General features: G+C 39.8%; 1 protein-coding gene across 3 annotated transcripts; it reads right to left on the minus strand.

The window, feature by feature from the left end:
• Positions 1–164: 164 nt before the first annotated feature.
• On the minus strand, positions 165–19,494 carry Nup54 (nucleoporin 54). Of its 3 annotated transcripts, none has more exons than XM_013111994.3 (13): positions 19,323–19,494; positions 18,581–18,742; positions 15,843–15,923; positions 15,600–15,749; positions 11,576–11,796; positions 9,338–9,525; positions 8,184–8,380; positions 6,889–6,943; positions 6,227–6,320; positions 4,239–4,346; positions 2,291–2,410; positions 1,835–1,945; positions 165–933 (listed from the first exon to the last, which is right to left on the minus strand). In XM_013111994.3, the coding sequence occupies exons 1-13, from the start codon at positions 19,387–19,389 to the stop codon at positions 805–807; spliced, it is 1,683 nt and encodes a 560-aa protein (XP_012967448.1). In that variant the 5' UTR covers positions 19,390–19,494; the 3' UTR covers positions 165–804. The 3 variants fall into 3 exon arrangements, with proteins under 3 accessions (XP_012967448.1, XP_012967447.1, XP_005068198.1); XM_013111993.3 differs by having other exon boundaries at positions 11,576–11,802; positions 19,323–19,493; XM_005068141.4 differs by lacking the exon at positions 18,581–18,742 and having other exon boundaries at positions 11,576–11,802; positions 19,323–19,490.
• Between the last annotated feature and the right edge of the window lie 24 nt (positions 19,495–19,518).

The following is a 19,518-nucleotide window of genomic DNA, read 5'->3' on the forward strand; positions in this document are numbered from 1 at the left end:
CGGTGGTCTATGGAAGAATCACATTATGTCGTACTCAGCCACTGTTTTCAGATGCTAATTTATGAGGGAACTCTTCATCCTAGATGATTTCATTTGTTATACTCTAGTCAAAATATGTCAACACTGACAAGTCCTTAAATAAAACACCAGAGGACAGAATTACATAAAATTGCAAATTAACTATTTATTTTATAGATTTCATTTTTAGAAATAAAAAGTTAAGAAAAAAGTTGCAAAAACAGTGATTTTGCTAAGTCCTAATTGGTTAGGCATGTTCTGTAAGTTCCCAATAAGTAAAATAATATAAAAATATATCTTCAAGTCTTCATAGAACAAAAGGAAAACCACACAAATCATTAAATACTTTGGGATTTTCTTTACTCTCCATCGATGACCTCACAGATATAGAAGTTGAAATGCATTTGCACTCTGAGGCATAGTCTCCAACAGCCACATAATTAGTTTATTTTGTTAGGTAGGATTTTGTGCTATGGAAAAAGAATGGAGAATAACCATTAAACACTGACTATGCTTAATGCTGCTATAAAATGTACAACAAATGCATACATATACTTTGGGTAATTGTGTACTTTTCCTTAAGTAAATATACTTTTAAATATAAATTTTCAGATTTTCTTTGAAGAGCTTTGTGGTGTCCATTTCAGATTTAATGTCCAGTAGTTTCTCAGGAACCTCAAACCTGCCAGCAAGGAAAGGACTGGTTTTCCCATCCATGTGGTCATTGTAAAGGCGGCCTGATGTAGCAAGATGACTTTATGAACCTCTGAACAAGTCTGTAAATGGTCAGCTAAAGACACCGCCTCTGCTATGGATGGTTTCATTCAATCCATGTTCTACCAGTTTTATATCTTCTAGGTCATCTTTTATGATGCTAATCAAGTGGCTGAGGCCTTCCTGTTGTTGTTTCAAATGCTAGAATGAATTTGGAAGAAAATAAAATGTGAGTGTACTGTTCTGTTAAACTGAAAGCTACCCACAAAGTACTTACAACACTCATTGACTAAACAACAAGCATGCACAGTGAGATAGCTATCATTAGTACAAGACACACTCTAAAACCAGGGAAAACCAGACAAGCAAGCATCGACAATATCTTTACAATGTGTTTTCTGTATCTTTAGACAGGGCCTTGAACCAATGCTCCTGCCTCCTGAATGCTGTGACTGTGGGTATGCACTACCACAGTTTCTGTGGTGCTGGGGACTGAAACCAGGGCTCCAGGCATAGTAGGCAAGCACTCTACCACCTGAGCTACATCCCTGACCCCAGCTTCTCTATTTGATACACATACAGAACATTCTAGATCAGGGTAAAATGCAGCTCAGATATTTGGAGGAAGCCTGATTTACCTCCCCGATGACCTGAGTACTGCCACTGCCTACCCTTTGACACTTCTACTATCTAAATAATATTCTGGGGAGGGGGATATGTCTGGTTCTTTACTTGTCATAACAGTATGTGGACCATTTGATGTGTACAGGGTTACAAACTGAGACCTTGTCTCTCAAAAACAAACAGATGTAGAACTGCCAGTTGAGATGTTAATTCTACGTTTAATTTAGATGTGTGTTTGTCCTAGACAGGGTTTCTCTGTGTAGCCCTAGCTGTCCTGGAACTTGCTCTGTAGACCAAGCTGGCCTCAAACTCAGAGATCCACCTGTCTCTACCTCCCAGGTGCTGGGATTAAATGTGTTTTTACTTCGAGTTTCTCAAAGGAGCCTGAGGTTACAATTTCTCCACATTCTAACGGGTGAGTGCTCTGCTGTTGAACAGCAGCCACCTGACAGATATGTAGTTGTAAGCTAACACTCACCTGCTTGATCTCCCGTAACAGGTCTGCATCTATGTAATACCTTTCTTCAGATTTCACAGCTCCAAAGTGATTCTGCATCCGGATCTGAGACATCAGTTCATTTAGTCGACCCTAAAAATGAGTCAGAAACAAGTGCTAACAATCACAGCTACTCCTAAAGACGGTTGGCTTTTTGAAAAGATAGCTTCAAAACCATCAGTTATCTACACAGAGAAATCCTGTCTCAAAAACCATAAAAGAAAAACAAAAAACAAAACAACAACAACAATAAACCCCAAAACTCCCAGGTCTTGATTTGAAGCACTAATGCAAGCTAAAAGTACCATGACTGAGAATTTATTTTAGAAAGTTTTAATTAGTGCAAACAAATGCTTAAGACACACAATACTACACGTTACTATGTGATGACTACTTAACCCGCTCAGCTCCACCTCAAACAGACTTCCAAGTGCTTACTTTGAACTGAGTAGGTGCATTCAGTTCCCCCTGGATAGTGTCCAGCTGGACCCGCAGCTGTTCTTCGTCAGCCTGGATGGCGTAGCCACTCTTCCTTTGAATCTCCTGCTTGATTAGGACCTGTAAGGGACAGGATCAGTACGAGCCAGTGGAGTACTTTTAAGATCAATTGTGGACTTGCTGGTAAAAACTGGCTGAGAACTAATACAGGGGTGATTTGTAATCCTAGCACCTGGGAGGCTAAGGCATGAGAACCAGTCTGAGGCTGGCCTGAGGAACAAAGAGAGTTCTAGGACTGTTTAGGCTGCATAGCACTGAGACCCTGTCTCAAGTAAACAGTAAAAACCCAAAACATTAAAAAAGGAAAAAAAAAAAATCCAAGTTTTTTATTCTTACTCTGAAGTGCTTTTACATTCCTATTAGATTTTCTTATTAATGAAAATATCTGTATAAAACATAACACGGATTAAAAAAAAATCAATGCTGTTTATAAATTTACTTTTTTTGAACTCAAAGACTACTGAAAAAGATACAAATCATTTTTGTGTTTTGAGACAGGGTCTCATGTAGCCCATGGTGACCTTGAACTACTGATCCTCCTGCCTTATTTAAAGTGTTAGGGATTACAGGCATGCAACACAACATCCAGATTTAGTCAAGTTCACTGTCAAGTTTCCAGCAGTCTGGTCAAGTGATCATCTCCAATGCTGAGTAGTTACACAGGGATCCAAGTGCTGGCATGAGGCTGCCCAGTATGAGCAGATGTGGGCTAAATGGGAGAATGGCTCCTGAGAGACACGCATGGGAATTCTCTGTAGACTGATAAAATATTCTAAAACTCACCTCTGTAATGAAAACACACTCACAGACAGTATATCCTGTGAGTTAAGTATGTGATAATCTCAATGAAAAGTGTTCAAAGAGGAAAAAGAAGCCATCAGTATTTTTCCTTGATTTAGAAAGATTAGAGTAACACAAAAATTAGCTTTTTATTAGACAAATCAATGAAATTAGCTACACTTGGGGGGTTCCACATGGACTTTAGAACTCCCCTCTACTTTCTGGATAGTCACCCGTTTCCTCACTTTGCTGTACATTACTTTTGGTGTTTTTTTTTTTATTTTCTTTTTTCTTTTTTTTCGAGACAGGGTTTCTCTGTATTGCTTCGGAAGTTGTCCTGGAACTCACTCTGTACACCAGGTTGGCCTTGAACTCAGAGATCCACCTGCCTCTGTCCCCCGAGTACTGGGACTAAAGGTGTGCACCACCAACGCCTGACTTACTTCTGGTAAGTTTTATTTGTTAGAAAATCACCTGTCTCCCTAGGTTCCAAATCTGAAAAATGCTATCATCTTTTATGACCCAGGCCTATGTGTGTGGTACTGTTTCTCTGATGGGATGTTTCTCTCTCTTTGAGATGATTCTGTTCTGACGGCCTTCCACAGGACAGCTTTGCAGGTCTGTTCACTGCCATTCTGAATGTATCGATCGATGGCTCCTCACCATTTCTCTTACAGGTTTCAAGCTTTCTCTGATATTTCTCAAATTTCTTAGCAGTGAGCTCATTAGATTTTATTTGTTTTTTTGATGAGGGATTTTGCTCGTGTCCCATCAAATCTGGTATGGAGCACTCGCTCTCATGATAATTTGTGACTTCACCTTTGGTTCTATTCCATTCGGTTAAACTGGTAATTGGTTTCAATCATTAATACACGGCCACATTCCTTTTCCTGGCACTCAAAAATGCTTCCTACTTTATGGAACTTTTACCAAAATTATTTCTATCACCCTGTCACTAAGGTGAACTTTAGACTATTTTTTCTCTTATTTCCTACCCTCTAGGATCCTCCAACATTTGGGTCTTTTTCCTATTTAAAAAACATTTCCTTATTTGGCATATATTTCACATATAACCCTTATAAGCACTGGGGGAATTCTAAACTATTACCTGTAAGGTTCTGTGGGAGAGATCCATGAGCTTCCTCTTGTATTGTGCTATTTTGGCCATAGTTGTAGTTTGATTCTTTTGCAGTTCACTAATATCTTCAGATATGATCTATTGAAAGAAATGTTTTTAGGATGAATCAAGCTATCCAACAGGCAAACCTACACAAACAGGCCCATTCTCAGATAACCTTGAGAGCCATCTCTCAAAACATTAACTATTTTTACCTCTACATTTACTATTTCTAAACTTCTTTTCTGTGTAGATGTGTGTATGTCTGTACAGGTGCATTTAGAGGCAAGAGAGGGTACCGGATCCCTGAGAGGAAGAGTTAGTTACAGGCAGTTGTGAGCTGCCTGATTATGGTGTTTGGACCTCAACCTCGGTCCTCTGTAGCAACACAGCTCTGAACTGCTGAGCCATCATCCAGCTCCATGATTCTGTATTGTATGTTTCCTTCCTTTACATATCTACAAATTAAAAAATACTATTCAAGATTTCTTCAGAGTTTTAAGATGTTTAGTGAACAGGCAACATACTGTGAACACAGTAACTTTTCAGAAATAAGGAATTTTAAATAGTACTTTGGAACAGACCCAACAACCTGGCCTGAATGGAAAAAGTTAAAACCTGTGAGACACTGTCAGGCTTAAGGCTCACAACCAGTCTGTAGTTGGTAGGTCTGGGAAGGCTAGTATACTCCATAAACTGGCACAGGGTACCAAGAGGGGGTAATCACAGCAGAGAGGAAAAGGACTGCTATAAATCTAAAGAGTGGATACATTTTCTTGTCTTTGGCTAGTCTGGCTTAAAATCCCAATACTTTATTCTATGCTATCTTAATCTTAACAGGGTAGGCTTAATTTATGTGTGTACATGGATGTGCTGAAAATACATGTGCTTGTGTGGAAGTCAGAGGACAACCTCAGGAGTCCTTTTTTTTAGATGGAGGGTTTTCTGGAGTTTGTCAAGGAAGTCGAGCTGGCTGAGCAGTGAGCTTCAGAGACCCACCTGTCTCTGCCTCGAATACACTGGGATTGCAAGCATGAACTTTCATGTCTGTGTTTGTCTGTCTCTGCCTGGCATGCACGGGGTGGCAAGCATGCGTTATCATGCCTGGCTTTCCATGTGGACTCTGGGGACTGAACCAGGTCATAATGGTCAGCACTTAACAATGGCACTATCCCCCAGTCCACAAGCACGTTACAATCTCTCCATTACATTAAAGCATTCCAATCCATTCCATTCTATAGTTGTCCCTGCCACAATTGATTTCTGTGCCACTAGAGTGTCAGAGGACAAAAGGGGTGTAGGAGCTATTTTATTATGCCCGCCTATGTAGATCACCTTTGTTTGGCTATGCATACAGAAATGATAGATAAGTGGAAGAGGAGAACTGCATTCACAGAACTGGCTGGCAATTAAAGGCTCACTTTATAAACAGTAAGTCACTCATGTCTAATGAAATTGGAATTGCAAGAGAATATGAAGGTAAATCTGTAGTCAGAATGCCCACAGTGCATGAGATCTTGTTTAATTTTAGAAGTTAACCAGAGTTGGGTCTGCTAAGTCCTTGGATTAAAAAAATAAAATAAAGCAGACTTTGAATAAATCTAGGCTATAAATCTAAACTCATAAATCACATAAAATCAAATCGATGAGGCTAGAAAGTTAGTACAGATGTTGAGAGCACTGGCTGTGCTTCCAGAGGACCCGGGTTCAATTCTATACTCAAACTAGTCAGTAATTCCAGTTCCAGGGGATCTGACACCCTTTCTGGCTTCCAAAGGGTACTGCATGACATATAGGTAACAGTCATACACATAAAAAAAAAAAAAAAAAAAAAAGTCTATGTGCAGGGGCTACTACCATAAAGAAAGCAGGGGCATAAAGCTGTTGCTGTTGATCTGCAGTGCATGAGTTTCCTGTAAGAAAAAACAGCACACACGGTAAAAACATCTCAGAATAGAGAATGCAAAGTGTATGCTTACATCTAATCTGGTCTGATGCTGCTTAGTCATCTGGTCTTGAACCTTCAGTCTTCGAAGCAGTTCTTTGAAACCCACCATTGGTACAGGGATTAATCTAAAATGTAAGGTCACTTTTCAGAACTTATTACTAAAACCAACAAGATGTATTTCATAATAGACCTCATATAATTTTACAATGAATTTCTAATCCATAGCATTGAGATCAACAGTTACCATGCTATTTTCAACCTCCCTATTTTATGAATGAGGAAATACAGATCAATCAAAAACTTGCATTATACATCATTGTGCTCTCACAATGCAGCCTAGTGAAGGCACAAGGGATCATGGGATCATGGGATCATGACATGACAAGGGGCATTGTTGTGCCCAGTGGATCATTATGATGTCAAAACCTTGAATTGATAGAATTTTTCTTAATATGTAGTCTCTTTAAAAAAAAAACTTGCATTATAAGTGAAAATGTAACAGGTGACTAGGATTCAGGTTTCTCCATTCCTTCTAGTTTCACCTCATCATGCTGCCTTACCATTGTAGAACTGTTTTTAAAAGCAATGAAAATAATTCTTTGAATGTGAGAAAACAACTAATAGCCCATATTTGTTTGCTCCCTTTCTGGCAAGTATTAGTTTGTATATAAAGTAAGACGGTGATACACTTACTTTTCAGAATCGGGGTTATCCACCTTGGCTTGTTCCCAAATAATAGGATCAACACCTACCCAAACAAAAATATTCTTTTAAAACATGATTTTCTGCGTTCATATTTGTATGGGAAATGCTTTCTTAAAATTAGACACCGAGTTGAGTTGAGAAGCCATAATGAGGTATTACTTTTAAAAAATGATCATTACAAAAATAATCTTATAAAGATGGATTGAAATGAAGTGTCTGCAACAGATAGTATAATACATATACCTCTAGAACATAGAGAGGGCCCACAAAAACAAAAGGACCATGTACTGAACAGGAAATGAGCAAATGACATAAAAAGTCTATTCTCAAATATGAAAAGATAATCAACCTGATCATCAGGAAAATACAGACTATTCTTTTAAGTCATTTACGGGAGGGGGAGATAAAGGGGAGGAAGAGAGAGAGAGAGCGAATACATTACAATTGCAAATATAATTGGTAGAAAGTTCTTTGAAGGGCAATTTGCCAGTATACCTAACAAACATAACACAGCGATTCAAGTCTCACAATCTTATTTTAGTGAACTTCTTGGTGTGGAGGAGAGTATCGGTGCCACATTATGTAGTCTAGGCTGCTCTCAACCTCATTGTGCAGTCCAGGTTGTGACCCCAAACTCATGATCTTCTGCATTCCATCTCACAAAGGCTGAGAGCACAGGTACCAGACATCTTATTCTAAAAAAATTATATATGCATGTGTTCTAAGATAAATTTCTATAGATACCAACGGCTGCTTAGTTTGGAATGGTGAGCATATAGAAACAATATTAAGTAAGGTATATCTATAAAATATAGTGTTTAAATAGGATAAAGTTCATCTTCATGTACTAACACAAGAAATACTGTTAAGTGAAAAGGCAGGCTGCAGCCAGTATATATGCCTACATTTAACACCACAGACACAGGATCAAGAGTCTAGCACTACTAATAGTTACCTCAAGGAAAGGGAGACAAGCTAGAAGTATCAGTCTACTTAATTACAATACCTAGACATTTTTTTAAAGAGCAAATACATTTAAGTTTTACTTAAATAGTTAAAACAAAGATTAAAAAAAACCAGATGGATTATAAATTATTTTATCACTTCCCAAAATTTCTAATGTATTAAGCTATATAACTTAAACTCGTAACTAACATACAATATTCAAGAATACATTCCAAGTAAGCAGACATGTGACAAGCTCTCACATTAATAACCAGCTCCAGCACATACCTGCAGACATGTGACAAGCTCTCACATTAATAACCAGCTCCAGCACATACCTGCAGGAGGGTTCTGCAAGAGCTGTTTGATCTGAGCAGGGGACAGTTCTGTTCTGGTCATAGAAAGTGTCACTCCAAGCTGCTGCAGCTGTGTTTTTATGTTAGCTTGCTCAAAGTGAGCATACAATGTTGTCGCTGGGACCCTTCTTGAGGTGCCATTTGGAGAACGCTCAACAACATAAATGACAACTTCTGTCCTAGAGGAAAACAACTGATTTATAACACACTAACTTCATGACGCATAGTCACAAATATCAACCCACACCCACACACAATGATTTGTAACACACTGACTTCATGACCCACAGTCACAAATGTTTTAAAAGACTGTTGGCTGAAGTTGGAAATGGTTTTTATAGAAGTCTTTTTTTTTCTTTTTTAAATTTGAAAGTAAACCTCTATGTTAGGCTCATTTGTAAATCAACTTAAATGACAATAAACAAAATGAGGTAGATAAATGTGACTACTTTTTGAGACAATTTGCTCAGCAGTATGTTTCTATACCAAATGTTTCTCACTGTTCCCATCCCCCAGAACTATTTACTCTCATGGTTCTGCCAAAATTTATGGTTTACTTTCTGCAAGCAAGACCCAAGAAGTACAGCCAAAGTCAGTCGCCAGATATTGCTAGAAACAGTAACGGCATAATTCATCTAACCTTAAATATCCAAAAGTAACCACCACCACCAAGAAAATGGCGGAATGACAAGGGAACTAGAGTGTCACTCTCCATGAAGGAACAAAGTAAGGTAACCAGGCCAGACATGATGCTGCACTTCTGCAATGCTAGCACAAGGCTAGTCTGGGCTACAGACTGCATTTCTGGATAACCAGCACTACACAGCAAGACCATCTCAAATTCACCAAAAACAAGAGCAACAAAACCCAAAACAAGCAAAAGGAGCCAGTTATCAAAATGCTCCAGAAAGGTTTCATCCAATCTGTGTACAGCCACAATGTGTCCTGCAGCTCCTGAATGAAATCTACATGCTAGAGTCTAAGAAATCCAAAATAAAGAAAAAAAATCTTTTCACCATTTCTGTAAATACATAATAATTACCAACTGGAGATAACATTCCGCTGAGATTTATGTTTCAGCAATAACTCCACAACAGAACCTGTATGCATGCATGCTTGTATGCATGTTTACTTACTGATCATCTGGCAGTGTCTTAATGCCCTCCACATTGACAGTAAGGGTCTGGTTTCCTCCCAAAACCTTATGCAATGATTCTACCAACTGTTGTTGCTGGCTTCTAATATCTGCTTCTTTTTTGTTGAAAACTAAGACCACTAGTCCATCTTCATCTTTATTATTGGGCATACAACTATAACCTACAGCCTGTGAAATAAACAAAAGTATCAAAAATACATGCAGACTTTATATCAAATGTTTAATATATAGCTTAGCATCTGCTAAAATAATGGAAATGGTAACCATTCTGTGGGACATCACATATTGTAAACAAACTTCATTTCCCTAAACTAACATAAACAGTGAAACTCAAATTTTCTTTCCAACATAGGAACTAAAGAATTTTCTCTTGAAGATCTTGATAGTCATTCATTTTCAGAGGTTTCTGATATACTGGAACAACTCATCTGACTCTTGAATCTTGAACTAAATTTTAAAGAAACAATTTACAAATATGTTTAAAGTATAATGACACTGTCAAGATACTAATGACATGGAGAATGCCTATTGTTTTATGAGTACATGTAATAAAACTTTATGAAACAGGTTACTAGTGTAATATTAAATGCATGAGTTCTACTACATAATATTAAATATGAGGAATCACACATTGCTAAAAACAGCTTATATATAGTAACGTTTTATCCTTTGTTACCACTTAAATGCAACTTCAATAAAATTATTTTCAGTTCATTTTATTATATTACATAGCAACTTTTAAGTTACAACATTTAAACTGATACTTCAACCTATTGTATATCTTATTGCTAAACAATAACATTAAAAATTTCAACTAACACACTCAGATGATATAGAAATTAATAGCCCTAGTGTGCAATGCTATTACTAAAACAAAGTGCTCCAAATCCTGAAACTTTATGCTGTCAATAAGATGGTCCAAGTATAACAGTTCTACACCTGACCTTGTATGATAGTCATAGCACACAAACACACTAAAAACACTGACAACATTACAGCTAGGCTACATGTACAAGCTGAAGCTATGTAAATTAATTTCCTGTTTAGAAGAGTTCCCCAAGTTATGTCATTATATACATATAAATGGTCCTGAGGTGCTGGAATGAAGTACAGAGCAGAACACGTGACTAGCATACTTGAGGCTCTGGATTTGATTCCCAAGCATCACCACCCTCCCTACTGCCTTTGTAGGGTGAAGTATAAACTTGATTTTAATATGTAATTTGGTATGTAGAAAATATACTGCCAGCTAGGTATGGTGGTATAGTCCTACCATCCCAACACTCAAGAGGCTGAGGTAGGAGGGTCATAAGTTTGAGGGCAACCATGGCTACATAATGAGTTCAAGATCAGCCTGAACTATTACAGCAAGTACCTCTCTTCTGTGAGTTTTTCTTTGATTAAGAAAAAAAAAAAGGAGAGAGAGAGACTACATATACAAAAAGCAAAAACAAAACCAAAATAATAAATGGTCAAGCGGAACACTTCCCCTATCTAAAGAGCAGAAATGAAATTTCAATGATAGTTGTTTATAGGCAGAACAAAGAAAGCGGCCAATGTTCTTTTATTGTCTTTGGCATCCAACTCTAATAAAAGTAACAGGGTTCTTTCTACATGCCAAGGACAACCCTGTACATTAGCTGAGAGGCACTTCTCTGACAAGTTAAATGAAAACAACTAAGTCTAGTACCCTTTAAAGTGACAAGCAGACCATGTCTCCTTTTGTTTTTGTTTATTTATTAAAGAGTCACATAGAGGTCAGAAGACAACTTTCAGGAGTCAGTATCCTACCATGTGCTTTGGGCAGAATCAAACTCAGGTCATCAGGGTAGGTGGTAAGCAAATTCATCCACTGAGTCACCTTGCTAGCCCTGGGTTTTGTTTGTTTTGAGACAGGCTTCCAGCTTGCTCTGTAGCTGAGGTGACTAATTTCTGGTTCCTCTATGTCCATCCCTGAGCTGGGATTTAGGTGTGCACCACCACAGCTAGCTTGCCACTGTTCCCCTTCTGTCAACACCCGTTTTCTCAGTCCTATTCTGGTAGTCGTGTGGCCACTATGAATCATATATAATACTTTTTCAAAAAAATCACTTTAATTTTATAAATTTTAAAATAAAAAGTATAATATCATTCTCAAACACTTGTAAATATCATTTTAATCTAAAAGTTACTATCATTTATAGTCACTCTTTAAATGAAGATCAAAGACAACTGATACCTTAAATCGGCAAAAGGGGTTTTCCTGTGTAAACTCCACGGGAGGAATGTTATTGTTGAAATAGCCTTTTCCTGTTCCCCAGAAAGCCTGAAGCTGGTTCCATTTTGCCAAAATAGCATCTCTTTCATCTCCCAATAACGTTGGAGCAGAAAGGGCACTGGCAGTATTGATTAGCTGGTTGGATTGGGCAGGAGCCTGTGTAGGCTGACTAAAGAGACCACCTAGAGCTTAAAAAGGAAAACAAAGCAAACAAATAACAAAAAACAAGCTCAGAAAACTTAGATTCAAGGTATGGTAAGCAAATCCCTTCCCAGTTGTCCATATTCTAACTAACCAAATTATATATTATCTTACACATGGGTGTGATGGGGGAAGTCGGTCTGTGTATATGTTTGTTTTAATGGTTGATAAATAATGCACTGTTGGCCAATAGGGAAGCAAGATAGGTGGGACTAGGAGTTGAGGAGGATTCTGGGGAATGTAGTCAAGAGTTGACAGTCTCCATGTGATCCCGGGAAGAGAGGACACATGAGGCTGGCGTCCTTGGGAATGTATTAGTAGTCATGGATTAATACTTAAGACAGAACTTGCCAATGGACATTGGCCAACAGCATTGTAACTAATAGTCTCTGTGTGTTATTTGGGGTTGACGAGGCTCTGGGACCAGGCTGGCAGGAAGAACGCTCATTACATGGGTGAAAGTGTGCAGCCAGGACAGGAAAGAACCAAGAGGTAAAGCAAATTAGCTGTCCAAAGCCTGAGGACGTAAAAGAGGATCAGACTGGACATGGCTGAAAGGCAGACTAAATGAGCAACAGCTTGTGGGCAATCAAGGTCTCAAGCTCCATGGACCCCTCTGGAGGCAGGGCAGAGGGCATGGCTATCTGAGTAAGCAGCTCTACAGATGCTATGATAAACCTAACTGGTGGCAGTTAGAAAAAAGGCCAGACAGCTGAGACCAGATACTTCAGAGATCAGGCAGCTGACAGCATCTCAGACAAGCTTTAAAAATAAAACAAGTCAGCAGTGGTGACACACACCTTTCTTTAGTCCTAGCACTCCAGAGGCAGCAACAAGCAGATCTCTAAGAGTTTGAGGCTAGTTACACAGAGAAACCCTGCCTGGGGAGGAAGGGGACTAAACAATCAAAATAAAACAATAGTACCACAATCCCTGAATTCAATTCAAACTCCTTAAAACAGAAATTAAAGACCCTTACTGGTCTGGAAATTTTCTCTTCAGGTTATATCTGAGAGGGTTAGACAGAAAACAGCATGTTTAATCAATTGTGGCATTTCACACCTCTAATACCAGCACTTGAAAAACAGGTGGAATGACTGCCAGGAGTGTGTGACCAGCCTAGGCTACACAGTGAATTCCAGGCCAAGCTAGGCTATAGAGTGAGATCCTGTCTTTCAAAAAGAAAAAATGTTGGGTCCCAGCCCCCACCGGGTCCGGGTCTCCATTAGTCACTGGTCACCCACAAGTGCATCCTGTTTTCCAGTTCAAGTGCATCCTGTTTTCTAGTCCTGGCTTACTGCCCCAGCCCTGCCCCACTGACATCAACATCTAGCACCAGGAAAACACTCTTTCACCTGGGGTTTTTCCACTGTGCTGTAAGCCTGTGTATAAGGCTGTTCCCATCTCTACAATAGAGACCTCTTAGCACAAACAACCGGACACCTTGTCCTTCAGTTCAATCTCCAGGCTTTCGCCAGATATATCAGACTTACTCCTGGCACAAGCGCAGCAGAAAAATAAAAGCAAGCAAATAAACAACACTATGTTCAGGAAATGACCAAACTTCACTTTTAAAGCAAGAGTCAAGCAGTACTTAGCCAATGTCTGACATGAGAGAAATTCCTATTTAACTGTCACTGAGGACATCCATGTAAGCAGTCTTTACCATCACTTCAGTGCAGATGCACACAGGCATGCTGCCGAGCGAAGGTGTAGAGACTTGAGGACATAGGCAGGAGCAGCACACACTGGTGATCCCAGTGCTGGGGGGGCGGAACTAGCTGACCAGTTGCTCTAACCAAATCAGCACATTCCAGCTCCAGTGAGAGACTTATCTCAAAAACTAAGGTACGGACAAGTGAGGAGACTTGCAGTGTTAACTTCCAGCCTCCACACGTATGTGCACACATGAACACACACACAAAGACAAGTGAGACTATGAGACATTAAGACATTTCTGTATAGCAAACATAGTATTATAGGAGCGAAGATAACCTACAGAATAGGAGAAAATCTTTGACAACTGATCCAATAAACAATTCACATCCAAAAACCTAAAAAATCTAGTAACATGAAATGAAAATCAATAATCCAATCAATGAGTGAATGAATTCAAACAGTTCTTGGCAATCAAGAGTGCCTGTTGCTCTTCCAGAGGGCTCACGATGACTCAAAATGGACCAAAGTAAGTATACACATAAGTAGACAAACAAACCAAGTTTACATGCTTAGCAGCATAATTTTAAAAAACAGAGAACCAAGAAGGCTGAGTCTGATGAAGGAAGATTTTGCTGATATACTCCTAGGGAAAAACATTTGGACAGACAAGCCCTATTGGGGAGGATGGGGGACTACAGGGCTGACTGTATAATATTAAAAAAAAAAAAAATCAGGCCAGGTGTTGGTGGCGTACGTCTTTAGTCCCAGTACTCGGGAGGCAGAGGCAGGCAGATCTCTGTGAGTTCGAATCCAGCCTGGTCTACAAAGCGAGCTCCAGGACAGGCTCCAAAGCTATGTAGAAACCCTATTTCAGAGAAAAAAAAATCAGAACCACATGAGTGAGGTAAAGTTCTTTACAGATGAATCCCCACAAACAAATGAAGAATCTAGATGAACAATATGACTTCTTAACCTGTGATAAATGAACTGATCTAAGTAACGATTACCAATGGCTGCTAGCATCATTACAAAAAAATTAGATATTATATACCTTTTGATAAAGGATAGCCTATGGGAGGTGAGCGAAGTTCCTTCTTTGGGGGCAGATTCCTGGGGCCTACTGGGAACAAGACTTCTAAAAGGCAAATATGTCTGGAAGGCTGTGGTGCAAGGCCACTTTTGCTGGCTATAAGCTTATTATAAGTGAGGCCTCCAGATACAGAGAGAGCAGAGCACACGGCTCTTCTTAAAATTGAAGGTGTTTATGCCCGAGATGAAACTGAATTCTACCTGGGCAAGAGATGTGCTTACATGTATAAAGCAAAAAACAACACAGTGACACCCGGAGGCAAACCAAACAAAACCAGAGTGATCTGGGGAAAAGTAACCTGGGCCATGGAAACAGTGGCATGCTTCGTGCCAAATTCCGAAGCAACCTTCCTGCGAAGGCCATTGGACACAGAATCCGTGTGATGCTGTACCCTTCCAGAATTTAAACTAATGAAAAGTAAATAAAAGTGGATTTGTAAAAAAAAAAAAGGATAGCCTATGACAGTCTTATAAATAAAAACATGAAACTATCTGTGTAAGTAAGCCCCCAGATCCCACTCAACAATTAAGAGATACAGATGACAGATAGGATTTCTTCCATGAATGGATGACATAAAAGAAAGCCTGCAGAGATCTAAGAATGTCAAAACTAAAGAGATATGTCACACATTTGAGTGATAGAACTACAAAGAAATGAAAAAAGTTGTAAAACATGGGCCAACAGATCTTCCAATAGAGCAGTGCCTGTAAGGAAGACACAGCCACTGCTCAGGGTCTGCCTGGACATGACAAGGGTGTGTCCATACATATAATGTAATAAACAGATTTCTCTACTTGTATTACTCTTACAAATAACAAACAAAAAAATAAATGAATAACAAACTGTGCTGTTACAGTCCTAATTGTGACGTTTGGGCTTTTCCCTAACTCCTATCACAAGTGTTATTAGGAAAAGCAGCTTTTGGAATTCTTTGGAACCGATTTACAGTCTGTTTAAAACTAAGACAAGCAGCATCTGAGCAATGGCACTGCTGTTACTGCTACAGTTTACATCTGAAGATAAAATCCCACTTACTAGTTTGCTGCTGCTGCTGCGGCTGTGTATTAAATCCTCCAAATCCCAGGCCGGTGCCCAAACCAGTACCTAAACCAGTGCCAGTTCCCGTCGCTGTGCCAAAACCAGTACCGAAGCCAAAACCTTTGTTCTGAGTGCCACCGAGAAGGCCTGTCAATGAAAAATCAGAATCGAGTAAGCTCGGAGACAGTTCTTAGTGTCTACCATATTTCCGTCTCCAGGTGACTTAGGACAGCCTCTTACCTGTGCTGCCTGTGTTTGTTGGGGCAGAGAAGCTGAATGCAGAGCCAGCAGTTGTAGTTGTTCCAAATCCTCCAAACCCACCTAATTAAAAAAAAAAAAGGATAAAACATAAAGGTTCCTTTGTGTACACAGACGGAATTTCATTTCAAATGGCTTTGCTTAATACAAAGAATGTACTGATCTAAATTTTCCCTTTTTAAAATATCATTAAAACCCTACACTATTACTAACACACACTGCAAGAAATAAATGACAAAGTATTTTAAATAGAAATAACACAACGTAATACATATTCCTTTAACTAAATGGATAACATGATTAAAAAATACATTAACTTTTGACAAAACTCTAAAATGACATATAGGTACTTTTAGACCAGCTACTACAAATTCAAATGTCTATATGATTTTACACCAATGAAATTAATGCAACTAAGTGTTTACTGACATTGGAGCTGTTTAAAAAGTAGCTCTGAGTCGAGAGGTGGTGGCCTTTAATCCCACCACTCAGGAGGCAGAGGCAGGTGGATCTCTTCGAGTTCAAGGCTCTGGAAAAAAAAACAAAAAACAAAAAACAAACAAACAAAAAAACCCAAAGGAGCACCAAGCATGTTATGGCAGCAGATAGCTTTGCCAGTTTGCAACCTTAATTTTCATGAATTAAATTGCATCTACATTAACTCACATTTCTCCTTAGTGAAGCAACTTTTCCAAGGAAACATACCAGTAGGCTTACCTCTGTAAAGTAAGTGTCTTTCTCGGAGGTAAAGGAAGAAAAGCAAAAGGTAGCCAAGGCTACCATGGACCTTGGCAGCACATCATGGCAACTCTGATAGATTTTATTTTTAAGTAGGTCTAGAAACAAAATTAATCTTAACGTACCTAGCAATATATGAATAGAATGAAATGCTAACCCAATTTTTAAAAGAAGTATTGGCAGTATTTACCTATTTATAAATATACTGCCAAAGACTTTGAAAACAAACATCTGAAACATAAATGCTGAGTTATACTCCAGGTTTTCTGAGATTCTAACTTGAACCTCATATAAGGACAGATGTGGTGGTATGTGCCTATAATCCCATCAAGAGAAGCTAAAACAGGATTAGAACTTCTAATGAGCCTAGACTACACAGTGAAAAGCTGTCTCAAAAATTTTAACTAGTTTTAATAAATTTTATGGTTATGGGTATTAAATCCAGGACCTTGCACATACTAGGCAGGTAAATACTCTACCACTAGGCTACACTCTTTGACCCTTAGCAATACAATTCAGATTTAGTAAATTAGTGCATAGGCTACTGCACACGTAACTTAGTAGATTCTACTGCAATGCTGCCAGTTAAACATTTTGATGAAACACCCAAGTACTGTCCTTAGTTCCCTTCTAACTTCCTGCTTTCAAAAGAATAACTATGTTATCCCAATTGGCTACACAACAAAAACACTAGCTAGTATCTTATTATATTTCAAATTACCAAAAGTGCTTTATTAGTAATAGTAGACCAGTATGGATACAAAAAAAGTAATTTTAAAGGTCTTTGCTGAGGCTAAATTAACATATTTAAAAGCAATCAAAACAATTATATTCATACAACTCAAAACTTTACAGTGACAACTTCAAATGGACATGAAATCAAGCAAATATAAACAGGCTTATTTGTTGCTGTTGAACTATGTGGTTTGCTTTATTCTGAAACATACATTTCAAAATAAGGTTTGCCCAGTGCCAATTTTAAGCAAAGTAGGAAAAGCAAACACAGCAAGGGCACTTCTAATGTATCTTAACGAGTCCCTTTATCTTTGGGATTTTCAAGTATATTTCACATTATTTTCAACTCAGTGAATGGACATAATATCTGGCTTTCCAAGTAAGTTCAGGAAGAGATGTTTACCAAATGCATATAATTGGCATGGGCAGAAGTGGTATAACATAGACTATGGACAGTAAATTCATATACGAGCAGCTGAGGGTCACTTGATTTTTTTTCAAGAGTCATTTTATGCTGAGCTTTTATAATCCTACTTTAAATTGAGACATACACATCCATCATATTTGTGTTTTGAAATCTTTTAGTATTCTTCAAACCCGTAGATTAAAAAAAAACTTCATAATTCTCTTTTTGAATGCAGAGATGTCTAACATGCATTTTAGAACTCAATGCCATCTGGTAAATTAAACTGCTCATTGACTTTCCCTAAAATGGCAGCGAAGAATTGGCGATTCTTTCAACGATTCCATCTCTTATAGGAATACATACTAACGTGTTTAGGTGATGGAAGAAAAACATCGTCATATAGACTGAAAAACAAAACAGGTCACCGCTGTTCGTATAAGACTTGTTTCTCTTGGAAACACAAGGACAATAGGATGAAATCCCGATGGAATATGTATAAAAAATGCAAAACGACTGCAGGAGTCCAAGAATCCCAGGGAAACGCTGAGCTTATACCGCAGCTAATAACATTCTATCCAAAATAAATTCCATTGCTAATTCCTATCATTTTGAAGCTGTACTCTGTATGATTAAATGCAAACCCAACAAAGGAGCATTCTAACTCTCAAGGCTGTCCAAAAAAAACACATCTTTTAAGACAGTCAAAACAATTTGATCTCAGGAAACGAACCCCTTCTCTTAGTAGACAAGGGTCATTTTTTCCCCCAAACTCTAGAAACATGGGAACATTCTTGGACTCCAGCCCCCAACCCTCTTTACACACATGACCCGCAGTATCTACCTGCACTCGTCAGACTGTTACCAAAATTGAATGGAGTCGCCGAGGTGGTAGAAACACCGAAATTCCCAATATTAAAGTTCACTGTAGGGTTAGCAGTTAATCCGAAACCCCCAAAATTAAACCCACTGGCGGTGGAGTTGGCAGTCTCAAGCCCACCAAATCCTGATAGACGTGGAGGCAGAGAAACAAAATTTGAAAAAGTGAGGGGGGGGGAGAGAAAAGGAAAAGAGAGCAAAATAAGAATTACAAGAATCAGCAAGAGGTTTCACAGCGTGAATAAACCAAACCGGCGCCGGAACCGGTTAAGATAGCCGAGGAGGTGGGGACACAGAGGAGCAAGGGCACCGGGGGCCGGGACCAGCAACCCCCGGGCTGGGGAGGGAATGGAGGACGCTGCGGGCTCCAGCCTTGGCCCTCTGGGCCGGGAGGCCGAGGCAGACGAGGGGTCGCAGGGCCCCGGGAAGGGAGAGGGGCGTAGCCTCCAGCCTCTCCCGGGCGGAGTCCCCGGTGGCGGGAAGAGACGCGGCGGCCGGGCCACGCGGGATGCGCGCGCCCTGCGAGCCCCAGGCCGAGCCTGAGCAGCCCGCGGCCCTCCCGCCACCGCCGCCCGCCTTTTCCAAATGTCCCCAAGGAGTCCCGCGTGCCAGGGCCACCCCGGACCCCCAGCCGGACAGTATCGGACCGAGGGGGCGGGCCCAAGGCTTCCGTTCCCCGGAAGAAGGTGGTCCAGGGGCTGACTCACCCGCGGGTGCCGCGGTAGCTGCAGAGGTGCCAGAAGTGCCCGAAGGAGCCCCAAAATTGAAAGCCATGTCGCGGGAGCAGAGCCTTGGTTGTCCCGGGCTCCCGCGGCGTGCCGCGACGCTCAGTGCTCCCTGCTCTTCCGCCCGGTCGGGAAACGCCGGGTCGTATCGTTAGTTCCGCCTCCTCTCGGGACGGAC

Source organism: Mesocricetus auratus, unplaced genomic scaffold, assembly GCF_017639785.1.
Source record: "Mesocricetus auratus isolate SY011 unplaced genomic scaffold, BCM_Maur_2.0 Super-Scaffold_100006, whole genome shotgun sequence".
NCBI classification, from domain to species: Eukaryota; Metazoa; Chordata; class Mammalia; order Rodentia; family Cricetidae; genus Mesocricetus; species Mesocricetus auratus.